This window comes from Misgurnus anguillicaudatus, chromosome 12 (genome assembly GCF_027580225.2).
Source record: "Misgurnus anguillicaudatus chromosome 12, ASM2758022v2, whole genome shotgun sequence".
Lineage (NCBI taxonomy): Eukaryota > Metazoa > Chordata > Actinopteri > Cypriniformes > Cobitidae > Misgurnus > Misgurnus anguillicaudatus.
In genome coordinates this window covers 14,077,260-14,101,678 of record NC_073348.2, presented here as the reverse complement: position 1 = coordinate 14,101,678, position 24,419 = coordinate 14,077,260, and the positions used below count along the sequence as shown (strand labels likewise).

Genomic DNA, 24,419 nt, shown 5'->3' with positions numbered 1-24,419 from the left:
CCATTACCAAGATCTTGAGACAAATTAAGTAGTGGTTTCTCAGTTTTTCCAGGTCTTATCCTAGTCCCCGACTAAAATGCATGTTTGAGCCGCCTTAACTCTTTCCCCGCCATTGATGAGTTATCTTGTCAGTTAAGAGAATCCATATTTCTGCTATTATCCACCAGATAGCGCTCTTACCCAACTTAAATTTTTAATGAATCAATCAAATGTTCCTACTTCAGGAAAAAGAAGATTTCCATTACCTAGTCGCACATAGAGTACTCCAGTAGACGAGATGACTTTGGCTGAATTGGAGGCCACACACTGGTAGTATCCGGTGTCAGTGGTGTCCAGGTCTTGAATGCGGAGCTTTGATCCGCCATCTGATTTGCGGATGAAGATGCGGCCCGGCTCCTGCACCACTGGGGCATCATTTTTAAGCCAGCGGATGCTGGGCCGTGGATGGCCTGCCACTCTGCACTGCAACGTAGCCGTCTGGCCCTGTATTATGGTTATATTGTTTGGTGACTCCAAAAATTCCAGGAAATCACCTGAGGAAAAAGGACAAGGGCAGCTGTCAGGAACCAACGCATTACAAATATTTTTTTCAAGCACGTCTCACTTTCTAGTAGGAAAAATAAATAATATGGTGTGCTTACCATCTTTTATCAAAATATCATCTTATGTGTTTAACAGAATAAAGAAACCCATACAGGTTCAGAAGATGATGGTCAGTGTTGGGAAAGTTACTTTCAAAGTGTAATACATTATACATTACAAATTACTGTCATTTGAAAGTAATTAGTTACATTACAATATTACTGTCTCTGAACTGTAATGAGTTACACTACTTTTGCGTTACTTTTGAGTTACTTTCATCAAAATAACAGAAGTATGACTAGGGATTATAAAATGTTAAAATGTAGTTTATTGCTGCTTATAAATCTAGAAGTTATGTGTTGGCCCTCGAGCTTGAATAGGCACAGTGAAGACTTATGGCAAAATACAGTAACAATCACTGTCAGAATCATAGACAAATGATCTGGTAAAAGTCTGGTAAATTATGGTACACATACCAAACAAAATAGAGCTAGAGCCCACTATAATGCAACATATAGACTAATAACATGGCAAGACACACAACCTCTTTTCATTTCTTTTCTTTAAACCTGGCATGCACTGGGTTGACACAACTTATCAAAAAGTGCTATTGGAGGATCAGGCCTCAAGGAATACAGCTCATTTCAGTACAATATAAGGATTACATGTAGACTAACATATAAAACACAGACAAACAGAGGAACATTGCTTTTTGCCAAACAATGAATATAGGTTCCCATACAAAGGCTGGTAAAAACTTTAAACAGTCGTGTTTAAATGTACTATTTAGATAACCATGTTTAAGTCTACACTAATGTTCCACTGTAGTTTAGGTTGCTGTTTGTAATAAAACTGTAGATATAGCATAGGAGTAGCCTAGCAATCTATTATGTATATGGACTGTAACCACAGCAACGTTAGCTTACCTTGTCATTGGTGCTGTTGATATGGATTTTACTGGCAAGCTTTTTAAAAGTTTCTTTACTTCTGAGGTTCAAGCAGCACAGGAGACCGATAGAAACTTTCTGTTGCTTTTACTAAGTGCTCTCACTCGCAGAATTATGCGTGTGCAGCGCTACCAGACCTGATTGCGACCACTTTAGTCAATGTTTGTACAGCCGCGGACTTCCCAGATTCTGCTCTTTTTAAGAAACGCGTCTATATTTGACGCGCACCGCGTCCAAATCGCAGTTCAAATACAAAATGAAAGTAAAATGAACATGCTGCATACAGCACCCGGAAACAGAAATACGAACGTTATTTTACCTGCAGCTTTTTTCTGTTTGGATGCTGGTCGCGCGCATTGGTCAAAAATAAAAATAACACGGTCTATTTTTGAAATGGATTGTTGTAACGCGCTCGTTACTAAGACTGTAACGAGTAAAATATTAAAAAATTTTCATCAGTACGTTATATTACTGCGTTACAGCAAAAACAAATATATTACTGTAATATATTATATTTTGTAATGCATTACTCCCAACACTGATGATGGTGAGTAAATTATGACAGAATAGCTGTGTAATAAGCGGGAGAATGTACAGTCAGCAGGTTGTTATCACAAAATAAACCCCTTCAGTGTGATACAAGACCCTTGGCTGTGCGTGGGGTCCTGGTCACACGGTCTGAACATTTTTCTGCTATAACATCCTGCTGCCTGTACGTTATCCCTTACAAAACAGTCAAGTTGATCTGTGTACTGATTATGTTTCTTATTAGTCTGGACTCCAATTTGATCTCTTTAAGGGACAATATTTTTTTGTGTGTGTAACATGATGATGTTGTGAAGTAATGTGAAATAATGAGAGCTGTTGTCTTCACTTCCACTGCAAATCAATCAATCCATCCTCTTCTAATCCCTCTTCTGCATCTACTTTCAATATGCTGAAACAACTCTTGTCAAAATGTATATAGTGAATAGATGACCTAGAATAAAATTTTAAACATTAACCCTATGTTTTAACCTTAAAACATTGGGAGGAGGGATATATTAACTCCAAGAAAACCATAATAATCTGGATCAGGGCTCTGATATTGATAAATATATTGGGCTCTATCATACACCTGTCTTTTGCTATTTTCAACCCTGCGCAATGATCATTTTCATGTTTAGCACCAGGTTGTTTAAATAGCAAATGCATTTATGCCCCTTTTGCGCCCATGGGAGTTCTGGTCTGAAAACGAGGTGTGTTCAGGCGCATTGTCGGGGAGTTGCTATTTTGATTCAACTAAAATAGACTATGCCATTGACCAACAAAACCTGATCTAAAGTCTAAAAGCGCAATATGTTTTTTTTTGTTATTTAAAGAGTGCAGTAGTAATATGCGCCTATAAACGGGATGACAACGTGGGTTTGCTTATCACATACTTGAATGCACAGCAGCACAAAAACGCTTTTAAATATGAAAGATTAAAGGATTGAATGTAAAAGATTATTATTGAGTCTCTTGGACATAAATGAGGACTAATTATGGGACGTTAGAAGGCACAAAGAGCTGCTTCACATGCATCCTGGTAAGTAAATAAATGCTTTGCTTTAAACAAATGCATCTGTTTTTAAATGTTTTTAAATGCTACCTTACGGATTTATTGTACATGATGACACTGTACCTGTGGATATGGTGAGATGAGAAACATTTTAAGTAATGCTTTGTAAAAATCCCATGGCGCTGTTCTAGTGCTGAAACGCTTCGGTTCTCCGCACATTTGTAAATGCTTTATCTTTTCTTGGTATTTTGAGAGTAGCCTACAAACTTTTTCTTGCATATTTACAAATTGTTTTATGAGATTACAATGATTATGTAGGATATCAATACATTTACAGCAATTAAAAGGCCTGCTATTTTTACGTCAATGACTAAAAGAAAACGTCTTTTAAAAGGTTTTAATCCAAAAAACCAAAAAATTTAAATTTCAATAAAAATGAAAACAACTCTATTATTTAACATTATTCTTAAACTGGGGGTCTTCTTCCTCCGCGTAGTTTTTGAGTTTACAGAGTCCGTCATTTAAATAAAGATTAGACATAGCACCAGCGCAACTGGCTTTTAAAGGGGATGAGAGATAAGAATCTCATCGGTTTATTGCACTTTATGCCCAAAACACACCCATTACTCATTAGGAAAATATGAACAACCCTTTTTGACCGTGCGCTCAGCGCACAAACCATTTTTCCTGTCGTTAAATTAGCGAAAGTGGCATCGGACATGCCTATTTAGACTGTGCTTCGTGCGCTTTAGACAATGCGCTTAGATCGATAAGATAGGGCCCAGTGTCACACAGCAATATTAGGTTAAGACAGTACATTAGCACTATTATGCATGCTGATGTTGTACATGAAACATTTTACAAAAATGATCACTTGACTTTTAGAAAAAGCCGTTAACATGGCCATCACATGATCTGGCTTGTCACAATTGACAAAGTTACTACTAATATTAATAAGAACAACAAAAATAATGTTAGCCCTACTGCAACCCTGCAGAAGACAAATGGGTTTGGAAATATATTTACCTAAAATGTACTTTGCCAGTGTTCAGGGTGAATTACAAAGCGTACAAAGTGTAATGCAACAGCACACAATGTACCAGCACAAACTCCAATAATGCACAAAAATTGTTATTGAAGGGTTAATAGTTATTTTTAACCACACAACAAACATTAGATATGTTTGACCCTAGTCTGTAGACATGTGCTCTTCACAAACACTCGAGAATGACTCGATAGTATGTAAGTGAGGAATGCAACACTTTTGCATGAGGGGAAAACAGACAGAACGACAACAACGCCTCAGACTGTGAAAAGTGTGACCTCATAGTGTGCGTGAAGCCAGACACAAACTCAGATAAACACGAACGTGCATGAGACAGCAAGACCATAGCCTTATCAAGCAGACATAAGACTCACTGCTCATTTAGACCTGATTTGAAATCTGATCTTTCAGCTCACAGCCATCATAAAGGTGGTATGTAGCCATAAATGGTTTGCCTGGAAATTTGTAAAAACATGCCAAAATGACTACAAGCTAAGGCCGACCACATGCTACAAAAAATTGTCGCCCTGCAGATATTTGAAGACTGTGCTTCTTTGTGTCTTGTTGGTCCACATTTTGGACACCTAAACATATAGGCTAAGTGCAGCAAATACACGCGCAGTCTTCCCCAAAGATCTGCCATTGTCCAAAGAGAAAAACATCAATAATTGCAAAGAAATAGAAAGAAAAAAGTGTTAAAAGTCAGATTTGTGTTGCACACCCAGACAGTAAAGAGACAGACCTTCGTTGTGGTAAGGGGGCAGGTTGTTACAGGCCTGCTAACATGCACAACTGTTTCACATCACTGAACAACAGTCCCCGACCATCAGAAACTTTAAACAAGACAATGTGTAGCTAACCCTATTCAGGTAATGTATGCATGTTAAAACATGCCACGTGAATATTATACACAGGTTTATTATTTCTCAAGACAGGCCCTGCTAAGCTTAAAAATAGCAAAATTGAAAATAAAAGTCAAAAGTAAGCATAATAAAAAGAATATAAAACTGCAACGAGAAATTTAAATAGTACTTTGCAAACCAGGACGACCAGTCACTTTATTTTGCCAAGACCACAGCATACTGTGAATGGTGTTTGTTTTTTCTACCTGAGAAAGGACAAACTGAGGTTAAACTTTTGGCCAAATTTAATAATGCAATTTTGTCATCTTTGACAAAGAATATAACACTGTGATACAGTTATGTCAAGATCATGGGTTAGTTAATGACAAATTCTGTATTCTGCAGAAGCTGGCATACTGTACTATGACTCAGGAGTACTTGAATTACACAATACCAGTGGCATAGCATCTGAGTATGCAGGGTATGCATGTGCATGTAGGCCCAGGCAGATTTGGGGCCCACATCTATAAAGTTATGACGTTATGCACTTCATTGCTTGTTTAAAACAATTTGTGTCTCCGACTCAAAACGAGCCAATATTCTGAGCTCTTATACTGAACTATATATATATAACTGGTATGGTCTAAAATGCTGACAAAATTCACATTCCGAAAAAATAGACATTTAAACGTACAGTTTATTATGTGCACCAAAAAAAGTCTAGAAGTTTTATGACATCAGCCTATACTACAGCTTCATAAAATTTTCTGTCCAATTAAATACTCTCTATTAAGTGCCCCGCCCCCTACATTATGAAAGACGCCGAATCTGCACCTGAAATCAAGCACTTGTTAGTGCATTTACTAGTTCTTATATAGTGAATGGCATATACTGAACTATGTGGGGAAAAGGGGAAGATTTAGATAGTGTATATATGCTTTTCATTGGAGTGAATATAGTCAATTTGAATCTGATATCACCATTAGTGTCATATTTTAGTGTCAACACATTTCTTTTATATTATATTATATTATATTTAAATCAAGACTCTATAGACCTTTTACGCACTTCCGCATTTTTCGACTGGAATACGTCAACAAAGTGTATTACAACTTCCTGTTATCGTAGCGGCAGATACGAAAAATAGCAGAGTCAAAGTGTCGTATTTCTGTGGTGTTCAAGGCTGTTCGTCTTCCAACCAGAAACAGCCCTACCTTTATAATAGTATATAATAGTAATAGTAAGTGAAGAAAGTGCCGCAGCAAGAAGAGTGAACATGCAAGAACGGGAAACTTTTGCCAACCGGCATTCTGTCTGTATTAAAACCTCCAGTTTGTGAGGCTCCTCACTCTCTCTCATTGATCTGAAGCATCTACCTCTCACTACTACCTGTCCCTGTAGTATATTTGATACTTTAACCGCATGTAACAAGAAAACATTGCGTGTTATCTCTCATATAGAAATACACAACTTTGCAACAGACTGCCAGTAACATTTACCTAGTACAGCAGCTACACCAAATTACTGGTTATGTTAATCTCATGCCATCTCACTTAAACATAACTTACACACGACATATTCACTGCGATGTGTTAAATCTTATTTTACAAATTCACAACCCTAGGCTAGATTTACAATTAACGTAAACGGAGTTATAGCTGGTTTTGTAGCTAAAGCTTACCTTGATAAATGTGGATAAACTCTGCGTGGAAGAATTTATATCCCTTATCCAGTTTGTTCCCTTTAGTGGACGAATGTATACCCACACTCTATACCCCATCGGAGCTGTTGAACTTCGGTAGACAAGTTAGGAAAGTTGAAAACACTCTAGCTGCCATTTCCCCACCAACAACAAAGCATATACCGGAATTGTGTTTACGCTTTGTTGACGTATTTCCGGTTTTTGTGTAAATGGTCTATTAGATGAACTATTAAAATGTTAATGTTGAGAGCACATTAAAGTAGCACAAACAAACATTGATATGAGGCACAAGCGTGAACCTCCCTGCACACATCTCTGGAGGAGCAGGAGAAGCAGCACCATATATACAGACATAAGATATGAAAAGTTTAGTTGCAAAACGAGATAACCACCGTTTTTTAAATTGTTCAGAAATCTATTTTTTTGGTTGTGCATTCCAATTAATTTCAATGCAACTGCAGTTGGTTTGTTTTGATTTAAACCTTCATAACTTTAAAAATACAGCTAAATAGCACCATAAAACAAAATAATAACATAATAACATAATAATAAACATGTTTTAACAAAAATGTTAAAAAATGGATTTATCTCGTTTTGCAACGAAACTCTTCATACTGTATACTTATTTTGTGGCAGTGACCAATCTGCATAAACATAGATGTTGAAACCACACACTTCGATATGTTAAACAAATGATTTTAATAGTTGTGCAACACAAGTTTCTATTATCAAATAAATGTGACATTGCAACGCAAAGAAACAAAAATTACAGCCACAGCAATTAGAAATTTTACTTCCTCAATTGTTTGCACTTTTTTACTGCAAGTTTCTCACCTGTCCTGAATTTTCTGTTTCCTTCAAGTTCTTTTTTTTAATAGTTTTAAGACACTGCCATTTGCACCTGAAAACTATTATAGCTTCCTTTAGTCCTTATACCTCTTGGTCTTGTGGCCAATATAAACAGTCTCTTGCAGTGCTCCTTTTCTGAGCTGCTATTAAATAGACCTGCCAAAGCAAAGTGGTGGGTTTTTCCTAAAGCAACTACTTGATTTATGCACATTGAAAGCACAAATACAGATGCACTTCTGCTTGACATACTGTACATGGCCTTACCTGAAAACTTGCAGTTAAAAATTAGGTTGTTTCATGCATTTCAAGGACACATCTCAGGTTTTAGAATGGCTTGATATAAGTGCAAGTTTAAAGGTGCATGTTTAAAGGACAAGAGAAATTGAGTAAAATCAGATAAGAGATTCTGTGAAAGGTTTAACATTAAAGCATCCCTCACCAAATAGAGTGGCAGTCTTTGAGACCTTGAGTAAATCATAAATTGCCATTATTTAAATCACTCTCATGTTCTTCCAAACCCATATAGTTACGTTTACCATGGGAAAAAAAAGAAAAAAATTGGAAGAATCTTGTCTAATGAGTCAAGGACAGTCCAGACAGTTTTTTACTTTTTTCACACAACATTTTATGTAAGAACAAGTGTGTTAGTGTGCATATGATTTCTGGATTGAGTTAAGTGAAGTCTTGTTGTACAATACCTTGACCAGTTGGCAGACCTCCACTTTGGGCCTCAGCTAGAGCCTCAACCTCTCCAGACTCCGAAAGGTTCACATCAGCTACTGCAGAAAGACAGGTATTAGTAAAAATGATAACAATACTATTATGTTAAAGCAATAAGCTCCAAGAAGCAGTGGGTTACCAGTGCATTTTATAACAGCTAAGGGGTGTTGTCTTAGCTGTTATAAAATGCACTGTAACCCCACTGCTTTGCGGGACTTATTGCTTTTATAAAACGGTTACTTCATATACATAGCAGGATTTCATAAAATAAAACACAAATAAGTTGTAATTATATTAGTACAAATATTAGTCTTCCGCCAAACAAAGTAGTTCCTCAGAATCAAGTGTGGCTGCAACAGAGCGCAGTTCACAACCAACACAGACGCAGCAAAGACACAATGAAAATATGATTTAAGACTGTGGTGTTTATTTTATAAATCAACATTCATCTAATTTAATTTATACATTAACATTTATATTGTGCAACTGTTGAAGTGATGATCAAATATGCTTGGAAGCATGCTTAACTCTATCCCACTCTTTCCCCCCGTCAGCGTTTTTTTTGTTTTAAGTTGCCACCCAGTTTTTAGTTCAATGCCTTACAAAAAAATTATCTTCTTTAAATAAACATAAAATATATCAAATGAAAGAACAGACCATCCGATTTCATACAACAACAACAACAACAAAAAACGTTTCATCCTACCTTCATTTGTTCTCTCATCAGTTATCACCTCTCAATTTTTCAGCTAAAAGCGGAGATAATTCCATTTTTGTGAAGAACTTTTGTAAGAGATCAGATTCAGAGCCATCAAAACTTACACATCACGCTAAATCCACCACAACGCTGTTGTGTCGAGTGAATGCGTCAGTGTTTAAGTTGGGTAAGATTGCCATTTAGTGGATAATAGCGGAAATATCAATTTAAGAAAAAAACAACTCCGAGAACGTTTTCTCTTTATTGACGAAATGACTCAACAATATTTATTGACATTTATCTGGATATCGCCATAATTGTGCAAATGTAGAAAAATAAAAAAGGATTAAAGACTGTGGTGTTTATTTTCATAAATCAGTATGTAGCAATATTGGCGCAGTGATACTTCTGTAAAGCGGTCTCAACCGTGGGGTTACCGGGGTATTTTATCACGGCTTAGAACGCATTCAACCAATCAGAATGAAGAACCAGAACGAGCCGTTTTATAATATAACATTTAAAACAGTTCAAAATAGTTTTGTTACATTTTGTTATAAATCATTTCACACAAATGTGTGATAGTTGATATGTACACATAACATGTCTGAAATCTTTGTATGTGCACTTGAAACTAGATTTTTAAATTTTATTTGATCCAAAATGAATGTTCATTAAAATTCATATCTAATACAGTTCATCCCTCATTACTGCAAATGCAAGCGTGTTCACAATAAAACAAACTTAAGTGTGGTTTTTAAGACACTACATAAAATCACACAGAAGACATGAAAAGAGTTTACATAATTATTACATGCTAACCAGGCCAATGTTTAACAAGCTCAATGTACAGGTACATTGGTAAGGGCTAATTACATCCTTGTTTAACACTGAATGAGTTTATTTCTTTTAAGGAAAACAATTTGGGAACCATTACATAATATATGCTCTGCTAATAACATGCAATAACACACTGCAAAGCACCATCATGCTTCGTGTTTCTTCCAATGAATTAAAATCTTTATAGAATGGAAATTACCCTCAAATAAAAGTACTAAGAGAATGTGCACGTTAACCACATTTGGCATGCTATAATCGAGAAGCCTGGGTCTTTTATATAATTACCCAGTGCTGTTTTCTAGTATAATATTCCATAACATTGTAACCTAAATTACTTCTGTCACTACAATTTAACTATTAGTGAGTTAGTGCTAAAACAAAAGCCTACTGATAATAATGTAATGATCTCATTATTAAAGATTTATTTAAACCCATTTGTTCTTATGAACAATATATTTTTATACATTTTTGTATCATAAATGTAATGCTCTACCAACTGAGCTACAAGAACAACAAAGCTCTTATATATTGCATTATCCATTAAATTATTATTGCTTAATGCTTACACATGCATTTTTATGTACTTATTTTTCATAGTGACAAAGTGCAATCAAGATATATATATATTTATTAGCCTGTGTGTCCAAGGGATCTGGTCTATTAACTTTTGCATTGCTAACAATTCAACTAAATGAACACTACAACAAAGTGATTATCAGTCAAATGCTTACATGTTCACGTGGTATCCTTCAGAGCTGACATTGGCTAACTAATATATAGTACAATAATGTGTTACCAATTTTTTATACAAGGGTTACAAACGCATCTCAAGATAACATGTGCTTCAGTGTCAGTTACTGAAATATTTAAATGAACTAAAGATAGTGTTTAAATACAATTTTCCATTAGTAGATATTTAGTTTCTTAAACCCTTACACACTTTGAAAAAAAATGGTTAAAAAATAGTTCCAAGCTCTCACTTCGACCTCTACGCGCAGTAACATCCTCCTCACTTCTGACTACTCCCCCTCTCGCTCAAACTTCCGTCAATATTACTGCGCCCGAGGTTGAAGTGCTACAAACTAAGTGCTCTTCTGCCATACAATATTGTCATTTTTATCCACTTAAGAAATCGCCACATTTTGATTTGTGCCACCATACTTACTCATGTAACTACTCATGTAACAGTCTTTAAATAGGGAAAGCATGAAAGTGTTTGGTGGCTTCTAAATTCATCCCTGTTTGGATCCTAAGGAATAAATGAGGCTAAGCTAAATGCTAACACAATTATGACGCGCTAAAGATGGGTATGTATTCATTTGTCTAAGTTAAAGGTGTAGCAGAGGATTTTCTTAAATTTTAGAAAAGAACCGCCTTCTCCGCTTTTTAAAAAATGCAATTGCGCAACACTCCTGATTGACAACTAGGAGGACCAATAGTCTTGATGATCAACGATGCAAATCGACAACTTTATGTTACCAGCTTAATTGATTATGTCTACGCTGTGTGTTAACCTTTGGTCAGAGCTGTATCTGCAAAGCTGCCACAACCCTGGAGGTTGGCCAACAAAAGGGCTAGTGTAAAGACCTGGGAAAAGATGCTGATCTAATTATTTTGGCTTGGAGTGCCTGCAAGCACTCAATGCTCTGAATCGCCCCCTTTCACAGCAGATTCTTGAGTGTTGCTTGCCTGGCAACTGTCGGTAAGCAGGTCACTCTGAGTGCTCATAAAGAGGTGATGGCAAACAACATGGGGGCTGCAGTATGCAGGGGCGCCCTGAGGGAGGGTCCGGCTCCAGGATGGGGGCAGTGCACCCTCAGCCAGACTGAGAATGTAGAAGCTTGTTAACACTCAATCTTATCCTCTGGAGAGCAGTTTAGACAGAAACCAGTTGCCAGAATCACAAAATAAAGGCAAGACACAAAAGCCAAAAGATTGGGTAAAGCTCAATCGACTACGAGAACGCATTTGCATTCTCCTCTACATTTTGAGGCTGTTTACACTTGGCATTAACATGTGTTTTCGTCGATCGGATCACAAGTGGACGTTGTTAATGCCAGGTGTAAACGGTGTTCAAAACGTTTTGAGCTCGTCCACTTTCGACCACTTTCAACCACATCCAGAGGTGGTCGAAACCACTTTCGATCGGATCGCTTTGGAGTTGCGGAACGCACATGTGGTTCAATGCGTTCGAACAGCCACACGCGACCGCCTTCTCTCCGCCCATTTATCTAATCTGAGGTATTAAACACAAGTTTTACGTCTTTTTTGACTTCTAGCGTGAACATTCGGTGAACAGCGCTATTTTTAGCCTTTCATTAATAAAACTAAGTGGCTGATCTCCGTAGTTTCGTTTTGAAAGCGTGTGAAAGTTGCGCGATCCTATTTCATCAACTGCGCTGAAAATTCAAAGTAAGCTCTTACATACTCATGTACAAAACACTGTGCAGCATGTTAACTTGCTAAACAAGCAGTGCACTCCGACAAAATATTAGTTTGCATCCATGTAAACTCATAATTACTCCCACTCGGGTTTGAGTGACAGCAGAGAGACTCGCCCACCGTCTCACAGACCACCCCCTCATAGTATTCAGCCCAGAAGCGGTCGAAAGTGGACAAAAGAGGCGGATTTAAATACCAGGTGTAAACGTAATGTGTCTCTCTCGTCCACTTGTGATCAAATCGACGAAAACACATCTTAATACCAAGTGTAAACAGCCCCTTAGAGTGCAACAGACCATTTGCATTGAGCCTTGATGTCCCAAACAGTTTTGCTACACAGCTTGTGTATTTACAATGTGCTGTATAGATGGTTTTAACAGTAACAACATAAACAAACAGCTTTCGTGGAACACAAGTAACTTCTGGTAAACTCTGCAAAGAATCAATAAAAACAAGTCCTTTAAGAGTAGTTTATTTCTAATAACAAGCTAAATAAACAACAAGTAGATTACCTAAGTTCATATTTCATAGCTAAAGCGTACAAAAAACCCAGACACTGAGCTAACGTTGCTGTGTAAAATGTGTACTATAATGTATACAATGTTAACTACAAACCGGCTGCCAAACCTCCCTTCACATAGGGGTGATTCATAATCGCTGTCTTTAGGAAACCAAAACATTTGTTATTTTTGATGAGGTATTATTTGTTCCAGAGTTTATTTTAGCCACTAGTCAGACCATTAAACAAACATAAACCGAAAAGAAAGTTCCAACCAGACGCATAACTGCGACAACGCATGTGTGTCCGATGACACCGTCAATAGTTGCCTGTTTCTTAAAGCACATAAACTGAGCATCCATGAGGACACCTACATCTTTGGAGCAATTTCATATTAAAGATGTATGTATGTATGTAGCAAAAACGGAGCATGAAGAATAGAATAGCATGAAGAAAAAAGAAAGAAAGAATGAAAAAAGAAACACTTAGAAATAAATATAAACACTTACAGATAAAACTGTAATAATAATAATAATGTTCAAGACACTTATGATTTTGCTTTACCTTTATTTCTTTGAAACTTTCTGGGGAGTCCTTAGTACATTTCCGGGGCCCTCTAGGGGTCCCCGGATCCCAGTTTGAAAACCTTCATCTGACATCACTGACCTTGTTCGGTTACTGCTGAATCAATTACTACCTGAATAACCAGCACATCTGCAGAAGTACTTAGGTGACAAGCATGAAAAACAGCTCCTAGTGGTTCCTACAAGGCAGAGGTCCATGACCTGGGGAACAGAGTTTGTTTTTCTCCTCATTTGTCATTTAGAGAACGAGACCATCTTTCTTTCTTTCTCTTTCTTTCTTTCTTTCTTTCTTTCTTTCTTTAAGTTTAATGTGATCCAGTCTTAGAACAGCATTGAACAATAGGGTCAGTGAACAACTCCAAATATTGAATGGTCCACTTTATAGACCAAAAACCTGTATTATACAGTGGCAAGAAAATGTATGTAAAGCTTTTGAAATTGCATGGTTTTCTGAATAAATTTGTCATAAATTGTGATCTGATCTGTCAAGGGTATTGACAAACATAATATGTTTAAAAATAATTACACAAAAATTCTGATCTTTCATGTCTTTACTGAACACACTTATTCAACATTCAAAATGGCAGTGGAAAAAGTAAGTGAACTCATAGAATTAATAACTGGTTGACCCTCCTTGGCAGTAATAACTTCCACCAGGCACTTCCTGTAGCTGCGGATCAGACCTGCACATTGTTGAGAAAGGAATTTTAGCCCATTCTTCCTAGCAGAACGGAATTAGTTTATATTCTTTGGACATATCATGTGTATTGCCCTCTTCAAGTCGATTCCATGGCAACTCTACTGGGATGAGCCCTGGGCTCTGACTTGGCCACTAAAAAAGGCGGAGTCTTTGTTGTGCTCTTGGTGTCATTTTGACTGGGCACCCATTTCTTGGTAGAGTAGCAACAGTCCCAAAGCATCTCCATTTGTAAATTATTTGTAGACTGGTGAATTTCTAAAGTCTTGAAATAACTTTGTTACCTTTTCCAGTTTTATATAAAGCATAAATTCTTGACCATAGCTCATTTGAAATCTCTTTTTGGCGAGCCATGGCTCACATAAGCGTGTTTTTCTTGTGCAGAGCAAACTCCAAATGTTTGAGTGGTTTTTATCAGTCAAAGTAGCTTCCAAAAGGTTCAGTGGTGTAGTGCAAGGTTTACGCATGCACATTCTTAGAAGGTACATTCTTATACATTCTTAGAAGGGTAAAAGTCTTCTGTATGCACTGTGCAGAAAATCACAGAGGCACGAGCATTTGCTGACTAGTGTTGCCAGATCTTGCACTAAAAAAACAGAGAACAAAAATAACCAAAATCCAATAATAAACCGAAATAAATCCAAATGCTTTACCTCAAAGATCTAAATATTGGGACCAGCACCTTCACACTTTATTAATACCAAAAACTTGATCGCTTCATAAGTCAAAAGCCATATAAACGGTTAAGCGCCAAAACAGTACGTACGTCCAAAAAACGAGACGGCAGAACGTTGCTATGGTTATATCTGTGTCTCTGTGTCTGTGTACACATTTTTATTACAAGCAAGACGTCATTGCAAAGATGCTAAGTAAAGCCCCGAAAACTGTTGTTTAATGTGTTATTTAATTTCAAGAGTTATTTATATTATGTTATGTAATTCATTAGGGGTGGTAAACCGGTAGGTATGATTAACTGGCAGAAATCTGTCAACCAGTAGAGATTTTGGTTTATCATCTCTATTGAGTTTACGCACCCACGTCATGTGTGCTGTGCACAGGGGGACGAAAACTTAACATTTGTACTAGTATATAAGCACCGAAGTTTAAAGTGCATTTAAGCCATTAAACACAAACAACAGATCTTTATGCGTGCGCCGTTTCTATATGAGAGGGGTGCATAAACACTGCTCATTGAGCTTCTGAGCATTTTTGCCACTTTAAAGGTCTTAAATACACATAGGCGTCAAAATTCCCATCTTTGCAAGTATCCTCATAGCACGACTATTTAAGGTCTGAAGAGAAAGTAAACAGCTGAAAAAAAAACATGTTAGACACTAGGGCTGCCGCTGCACTAATTGAAAACCAATCAAAATTAAATATGCAACGATTACTATGGCCGTTCATGTCGAGTACGACGAACTGCTTCCCATTTTGAGCGTCTCTCTTCCAGAAATGATTTGTAGGCCTCCTGAGAAACCATGCGGCCATTTTTAATTGCTGCGTGCCAATTAGGTCTGTCATTTGCAAGTGCCTCCCATTTATCAAAGTTAATGGAGAAGGCCTGAAGATCCCTTTTAATGACGTTTTTGGAAATGTAGATGGGGAGACCATGTTTGCGGGGGGCGTTTGCCAGCTGGTCATATAGCCATATTTTTGGGAGGCGGGTATCATCCATTCGATAAATATACCCAGTCCAGCGAAAGTGGCGTTCACGAAGGATGGTGTTCAGGTCACTGGAACCAGTTCTTTTAAATATTAAATAGTTTGGCACATGGTCTGTTCAGCATACACTCAGTATGGAGCGAAGGCAGCAAAAATGGAATATGTTGTCCATGTCTAAATTGCATATAGTAAGGTGCTAAGTACACATGCATGGTAAACACAGAGACAGAGAGGTACTTCTTGTGCCAGACACGCTTGCTCAATGTTCCAAACATTGATGATGCCCTCCCAATGTGCAAAGGCACGGCGTAGTAAGGCAGAGAAGAAAATTCTCGGTAGAAGCAAGGATACATCCTTGTTTTATCCTAGACCTTATCTGGAACTCTTCAGAGTGAGTGCCTTCAGATTGTACGGTTGCCTTCATGCCCTCATGAAACTCAGTAACCACCTTCAATAACTTTGGAGGGCAGCCAAGTCTTTGTAGGAAGAGGAAAAGCCCAAATCGACTAACGTAGTCAAAGGCCTCGGTCAAGTCAACAAACACCAAGAACAGAGGTTTATGCTGTTCAATACACTTTTCCTGTATTTGACAGGCACAGAACACCATGTCTGCTATGGAGCGGCCAGCACGAAACCCACACTGGCTTTCAGGGAGGATACGGTCAGCAAGAATTTGTGGACGTGGTAGAGTACGAGCAAATATCTTGCCAGCAACACTGAGGAATGATATTCCTCTGAAGTTGTTACAGTCTGCTAGATCCCCCATATTCGTATAAATGGTGATGATGTTGGCATCTCTAAGGAGATCTGGGAGATATCCACTGTTCCAGCACATCACAATCAGATGATGTAGGACAGAGGCAAGAACATCACCACCTGCCTTATAAGCCTCAGGGGGGAGGCCTTCAGCTCCGGGAGACTTGTTATTTCTCAGTGCTTTAATTGCAGATTTCACTTCATCAATGGTAATATCTGCATCCAGATCAGACATAGGGGGAGTTCAGGAACAGCAGCAGTTATTGCCAGTGTGTTGGCTGTGACAGGCTGAGCATAGAGAAGACTGTAATGCTCTGCCCATTTTGCCAATTGAGATTACAAATCAGTCAGAAGTTCCCCTGATAGGGAGCGGAGTGAAGAGGATTTTTTAGGGACTTTTTTTTAGATCTTCAAAACTTCTCAGATGTTTCCAATGGATGCACTTGACTCAATACTGTCACACAGTGTGCTCCAGTAAGCTTGAATGGCTATGCAAGTGACCCGTTGTACATTGCAGCATGCCTGCTTCAATGCTGCCTTATTTGAGCGAGTGTTATGCTGCAGGTAGGACAATCTGGCTAAACGCTTAGAGTCAATTGCAGGTAGTAGCAGAGTGGCATGGGTTTTGAATAGGGCTGTGCAAAATATCGCCTGCGATTCTCATCAGTAAAGCCAGTTCCTTGATTAGTAGTAAATCTCCATCACCTGCTTTCAGATGGAGCGGCAAGCGATACAGTATATTTTGTTTAACAGAATTTGCCTTTCAAAGCCTACAGCAAACGACCGGTTTGGACTACAGCCCTCTACTTCCTGCTTTAATGACGTCAATAGAACAGTTTTTTGACTAACCTCCACCCACAGAAATACGTCTGTCGCCAGCTAAGTTAACGGCAAACTAAGCTAACGGAAAGCTAAGCTGCTATTGAATCACAATACACTAAACAAGCTACACAATCAGAACTCGTTACATATTTCTGAAGGAGGGACTTTATAGAACAAGGAAGACATCAGCTCGTTTTTAGGACAGTGAAAACAGCGGTGTACCGATAAGTAAATTGTGTGAAAAATACTGCGTTTTTTACACATGGAACATGAACACGTTATATTGTGCACTGCAAACACAATCAAAGCTTCAAAAACACAGAAAGAGCGGGACCTTTAACATTAATAATCACAATTACAATTACAAGGGGAATAATCGTCAATTATGATTTTTGTCATAATCATGCAGCCCTACAAGACACTAGATTTTATCCAAACAAATCGCATGGACACAGTTACTTCACAAAATTATACTTTAACTATGAGCTTTCCAAACCCAGTAATAATAATAAAATATTGCAGAACTACAACAATAAAGCAACAAGTTTGTTTGTCACATGTAAATATATAAAATCTGTTATTAATGCAAGAACTTCAGGACCACCATTGCAGTAAACTAAATGTTGGCCGCGCTATTGGAAAATACTTCAAAAGAGAGGGCAAGAGGAAACATTTGTTTGTAGTTCAAACCCATATGCAGTTTTTTTCCCTCAGGGAATGCAACCAAGTCCTGAGAAGTAGAGATAGCTTGCAAGATGTACACTATTCAGACAACTCAATTGCAATTTTTGGTCTTTAATCCAATAATGAAGGGCATATTGCCAACAATTAAAAATCAATCTAACCAAAATTGTGCTTTGAAAGAGTGCAATTTTCAAATGGCAAAAGCTGCTATTATTCTTTTTTAAATAAGGAATATTAAATATGGTAACAAGCATTCATGTACAGTGTTTGCATCAAAAAGAATACTTTCAGAACGCAGAAATGCTGCCTGATGCAGACAAGTGATTTAACTCAGCTCTTGCAAACGGCTTCAAATTTTTTGATTTAAATTCAGTAAGTGAAGCACTGTCATCACAAATGCATGGGAGCCAACCTGAATGAATCTGTTTGTCTCACGTTATTGCTTAAATTGGCCAATGCTGGACAGGGGTTTTTGGTAATTTAAAAAAACAATGCGGTAATACTAACCTTTGGACAATTTTATCACGGTTAAACATGAAACCGATAATCGTTACATCTCTATACAAACAAATAAGCTCTGAAGTAGGGCTGTTACAATAAATCCCGTCTCCCGTTAAAAAGAACTGTGGCACAATTGGAGTTTCTGCACGAGAGCGCCCTCTGACTTTTGGATGATCCGGGAAATCACCATAATTCTTTAAAATTAATTAATTGAGAAAACGTGCATTTGCACAATTAATCGTTACAGCCCTACTCTGAAGTTCTCAAATTGCTGTCATGCAATGAAAAGTCAATCACTCATCAATGTGACCACATTACTGTACATCTTATGACTTTTTTCGCAAGGTTCAAAATTGGGTTGTATTGGTTCAATTTGGCAAAAGCATGTTTATTTTAAATTACCCAAGGCCACTAATATCAGCCCCAACCCATGCTCAAGGCACTCAACAACGTTGTAGACCCAAACCCACTCTGGTCTTGGGTCGGCCCTCAGGTTTTCAGATCCTGATGGAGCCATACTGACCTCTAGTAGTCGGTGCATAGCACTTAACACGTCTATTACACTAAAAACACAACACCCTGAAGAAATCTGTGTTTTTAGGGGTAATGTGTAATTACATGGCTGTGCAAAAGCTGTACTCTCAGATCTTCAACAGAAATGATAGAATAATAACAGCTCTCTCTCCTCAGAACTCAAAACTCACTCCGTCTGGGCTCTGTACAAAAATTCTGGTTGTCATAACAAGACCAAATCTATAAAGTAGAATAGGTCATCATACAAAATAAGAAGTACAGTGGAAACGTGAGCAGAGATAATATTTATGTTATCAGTAATATTTATAATATTTTAATAGTAATATTTAGGTGTGATTATCACATGACCTGCCACGGACCCTAAAGAGTTAAGAGACTATAGAGTGGCATCAGCATTGTAATGTGGCACTGACGTTTAAATTAATGTTCACATGAAGACCCCATTTGCAGCTGACTTTACTTACAAAGATGGACCAACCTATGCAATACAATAGCTGGACCTTTTTTTTGTTTGACCTACAGACATAGTACAAATGTGCTAGGATAAATTACCCTGAAATTTTCTGCAAAATTCAAACTTACAGCACAACATAAAAATAAATGATTGTAGCCTTATTATAGTCAATCTGGAAAAAGCAAGAACATTAATATTGTTTAGTAATGGAAGAACATTCATTTATAATGGAAAGGAGTGCATTTTTGCATACAATAACAATCAAGATTCACATCTTTATTTATCTACACATAGTTAAACAAGGCTAAAAAATCTGCCATTATGCATTAAATGTGGATTGTCTAGCACAATGAGTGAGGAGCTGGTCATATAGGATTTGTATCAGATAAGTAATGAGGAAGTAGATGAGAAGACTTCAAGGATGTTCATCTGTATACAGTTCTTCTGCTAGCTGAATGACATTTCATCTGATATATGACTCCAGTACAGACCACACATGAAGCCAAGACCTAGGAACGTAAACTTATACAGGCTAGCCGTAAACTTTAACTTATACATTTCTAGTTCACAATAATACAGTTTCCTAGAACTCGATTAGTAAAAACAGCCTTCATGGAAAAACGCCGCAGCAGTATTTAATAACCAAGTTTGTTGCCCTTGATTGAATAAGAGCGTTCCACGTGACAACTGCAGCGGATCAGGCACAATGTCACAGAGCTGTAAGCTGGAATAAGAGCCCTAACCCTATTTCTCTGAAATTGTTGGACGTGATTTAAAGTTTCCAGATCCCCCGGCAATGGAAGCACCAAATGTTTACACACAGATTTACACACCCACCTAAAATGGAATAACGATGGGTAAATGTGGAGTGTTACATGTGACTGGTCTTAGAGCAATTTTGGCATTCTGGTCCTTATAAGGTCCCAACAGGATAAACTCAAAGGCAGCAATCCAGATGACTGGAAGTAACATGGACTCACACCCGTCAATGTTATTTCTATACCTTTATCTTTTATAATCAGTTTCCCAAGCAACAAAGCCCCAGACTAAAGGAGTTAAGCTTCTAATGTTAGGCAGTTTTAAGACCTTCCGGAAAAATGTTAGTATTTTTTCTCATGTAAATTTTCACTTGACCGTTAATTCTACCAGACAACCGAATCAGCATTATGGTTAACCATGTGGAGTCATTTCTTTCTAATACTAAAGTATGAAAGCCAAACTTTCCATGCTTCACTTGAAGAAGCTGGATGTTCTGTGTTTATTTTTTCTCAAAAATCAGTTTGTTTGCATTTTATGAAATTAAGGTCATAAACCAAAAAAGAGAAAAATACATTATTTTCCTTCATATAATCTTGATCTGGTGGCTTTTGTTTGTGGTCAGAGGTGTAAAAAAAACGGAAAGTGAAAAAAGAATAAAGACACTTAAAGGCAGGGTAGGCAGGAATTATCTAAAAAACTTATTTACAAATTTGTTTAAACTGTCTTTATATACAAATACATAATTAAAATGAAAGAAAAAGAGAGTATGAAACTCGAGTGTCTGTAGACCTCTCACGACTGTTTTAAACACAGCTAGTTATTTTCATTCGGGACGAAACAAATGATTAGCTTGCGCGAATATCACTCTCTCGCGCGACCATGGCACCACCCGTTGCTGTGGGATCTGCCCAGACATGCGCACACCCGATTGATTTGAACGTGCACGAGGCACTCTAGAAAGAGCACAAGCATGGCAGAGAAAGTGAATTCAGAACCCACAGCACCCGCACATCCAGCCAGCGAAGGCAAAAAGGGAATAAACAAAGCAATCAAACGAGAGTAAATATCACTTGGCTTTTCCTCGAGTCGACGATGCGACGTAGCGGTATTGTCTGCGGAGTGTAGTCCTCATCAGAGTCAACAATGCTTTCATCACGGAAACTCTTCCATGCAAAACACTGGCTTAATAGTGAGTACTAGAAGGCATCCTATCTGTTTATATTCCTAGTGATAAAGTTTTGGTGTATTATTACATGTGATTGTGACATGATGTTACTACATGCACCGCGCTCCTTCCTCTCCGCTTGTCTGAGGTAAATCCTTCTCCCAGCAAAGCTGTCGGTGTCGCGCGTTCATGTGTTTTCTCTTTAATCTATAATAAACAAACCAGATGTGGTAAGGCAGGGAACTACACTGCGACCAAAATGGTCGCATATGCGACCTTTGAACTGTCGTTGCGACCCTAATTTTTAATGGGTCGCAAATGTGCTACCTAATGTTTTAGACAATATGCTATGCTATGAAAACAGAAATGTGGATTTTAAGAATACGTTTTATAACGTGCTCTGAGCCTTCAACACGTTGGCTTAATTTTGCGTGAAAGAACGTCGTGTCTCTCCCTATGAGTGTGCGTTTGCGTGCTCTCTGTTTCGAAATGAATTGGGTGGGACGCGAAGCAAGCGCAGTGTCTTCCATGTTTCTGAACTTGAGCAGAGGTCTTTCTTCACTGAGGACTCGGGACCCGTATGGTTCCGGGTTTATATTTTAAATGGTCTGTCGGGTCCGGTTAGGTCCTAATTTAATTACTTTGGGTCCCAAGTCTGATTAATATTGTGTTTATAACCCGAGTCGATCGGAAAACGGCCATGAGCGCTACCACGCTAAAGCGCGAGTGCAGTTTCAGTGTGCCTTCGGTTTCTATGGCGATGGTTCTTGTTACGACCACGCGCTGCATTTTCTTTCTCACGTTTTTTTTAATAATCTTATTATTAATAAACCATATCTTTTCTAAAACCATATCCATATTAAGTTTGCACAGAGATTGTAGCAAAAAAGCAGTGCTAATGTCAAGCCCATTGCACTGAACGAGCAAAGCAATGTAAAGTCTGTCACCGGGACAGCAAGTAGACTTTTAAATCTGAAATAATGAGTGGATTAAGCTTTTTAAATCGGCAAGAGAGAAATAGAAAGATAGAGCAGAAGCAGTAAAAGTGCCTATCTAATAGAAATTATTACCATTATAACATCAGTCATAACATCAGTCACATGTAAAATCTATAGACCTGCACTGTCTATTAATATACTATACATAGTATTATATTATATTGAGTTTGATAAAAGGGGTCTAATTGCTTCATATATCAGTGCAAAAACAGTAAGTGTTTTCGTGGTGCTTTGACAAACAGTGTCAGCTTTGTTAATGGCAAAGAAAGTTTGGGGTGGTTAGATTAATGAAATATAATGTAAAATTAATATTAATTCTCAATAAATCAAAGTATTGTGTTGTGTCACACATTATTAGTTCTTCGTCACATGTATAGTAGACCATTATTTGTCAGTGGGTAATGATTGCCCTTTTCACTGGCTACCACCACAAGTAAATTTCAGATCTGTGGGAAACACTGCAACGTTTAAGAAAATAAGGCGGCATGTGGTTTAAAAGATGGCAAGTAAAATAAAAAGCATATCTGTATGCAATACAGTTTCATTATTGTTCATTATTATCCAGAGCGCCTTAATATAACTTGAAAAAAATATGTGCGACCAAATCATATTTTGCGCCAGTAACTGAAAAAGTTGGTAGCGCAAGTGCCACCAGTGGAAAAGGTTAGTGTAGTTCCCTGTAAGGACCACCAGCAGGAGCTACAAAATGCCAAAAATGAAAACTATTATAACCAGAGCTAATTTAGATATACATATTACGAGACCATAGATTTTGGCCTTTTAACACAGAGTAGGGGTGCACCTATAGGCCGATGATGCTTGCTATTCTTCTCAATGAATTACAGTGAAATGCCACTACATCCAAAAGCCAGAGAGTGCTCTCGTGCAGAAACTCAATATGCGCTGCAGTGCAGACAAAGAACCATACACATGCAGCTTTGACGCGCATCTCCAAAAAAATGGCTTAAGCATATATTTATATTGCTGTTCTTCAAACCTTTTTCATGTATTTTCATGATAATAAAGAATATGTATGAGTGTTGCTTTTTTAAATGCATGTTTTAAACGACTCAAACTAACAGTGATTTCAGATCAATAAGGACTTACTAATCAAAAGCCACGGTACTTGAAATAGTGCACCCCAGAGAGAATCGTGACTTTCTGTAGGCGTAATATTTGGATGTTCTTTTAAGGCCAAAAAATGCTACCCTGCCACACAACCCAAACAGAGCAGACAGGGTCTGGGGTCATAAGTAGAGCTGAGCTGTGGTGTTGCAGAGATTTGGTAATGTATACATGGCTCTATATCAGCCTAACACTCCTGTCTACTTACAAACCACAAACTCCAGTTTTCTGCAGCATTTAATGCTCAAATAGGAAGGTTGACAAAAGTTGCAATAAAACTGAGAAACCATCTAACCAGTGCCAACTCACTGGCTAATGTTAAGTAGCATGTTGCAAAAATCTACATTCATTGAAAAAAAGAACATTTCAACTTTCCACCCTGGAGAGCAGTTTCTCCAGTCTATAACGGTTATGCTCTTAAGATTATTACAAATTGGCAAAACCACCCAATGTGGGTCAACGGGCTATATTTTGCAGCAAGAAAAAAGAAGAAACTTTCTGTAACCTTCATTTGACACATTACAGACATTACAGATTTGTGGACCACCTGCCAACATACAAGACTATTTTAAAAACCATCCTGTTATTAGAATAATGCAATTCATTTTATTACTGGAAGGTGGCCTGTCTTGCAAGCCTATGTGCCATCTTGAAAACAAAACACACACACACACACACACACACACACACACACACATACACACACACACGCACACAGACACACACACAGACACACACACAGACGCACGCGTGCGCACACACACACACACACACACACACACACACACATACATATATACAGTCGATATCCCAAGGGTTTTCTACTCCTAGGACTTTGTTCCTCCTGGCTAAAAATGCAAGAGGTTTCTCCTAGGGGGTTTTTCAACCCCGTGTAGTCAGCCAACATTGGCTTAACTGAGCACCCTCTTCAATATGTTACATCATCAACACACTCGCTTGTAAAGCTCATTCATAG

At 37.9% G+C, this 24,419-nt stretch overlaps 1 protein-coding gene across 2 annotated transcripts in view; it reads right to left on the bottom strand.

The window, feature by feature from the left end:
• The window catches only part of ror2 (receptor tyrosine kinase-like orphan receptor 2), a 69,844-nt gene that overhangs the window by 14,059 nt on the left and 31,366 nt on the right, over window positions 1-24,419 (bottom strand). The window contains exons 2-3 of one of the 2 annotated variants that reach the window (XM_055209165.2): window positions 8,206-8,286; window positions 246-533 (exon numbers count right to left, since the gene is read on the bottom strand). In XM_055209165.2, coding sequence (XP_055065140.2) covers window positions 246-533; window positions 8,206-8,286 — 369 coding nt within the window. The remainder of the gene's footprint in view (window positions 1-245; window positions 534-8,205; window positions 8,287-24,419) is intronic. The other variant, XM_055209166.2, reaches the window with a different exon arrangement.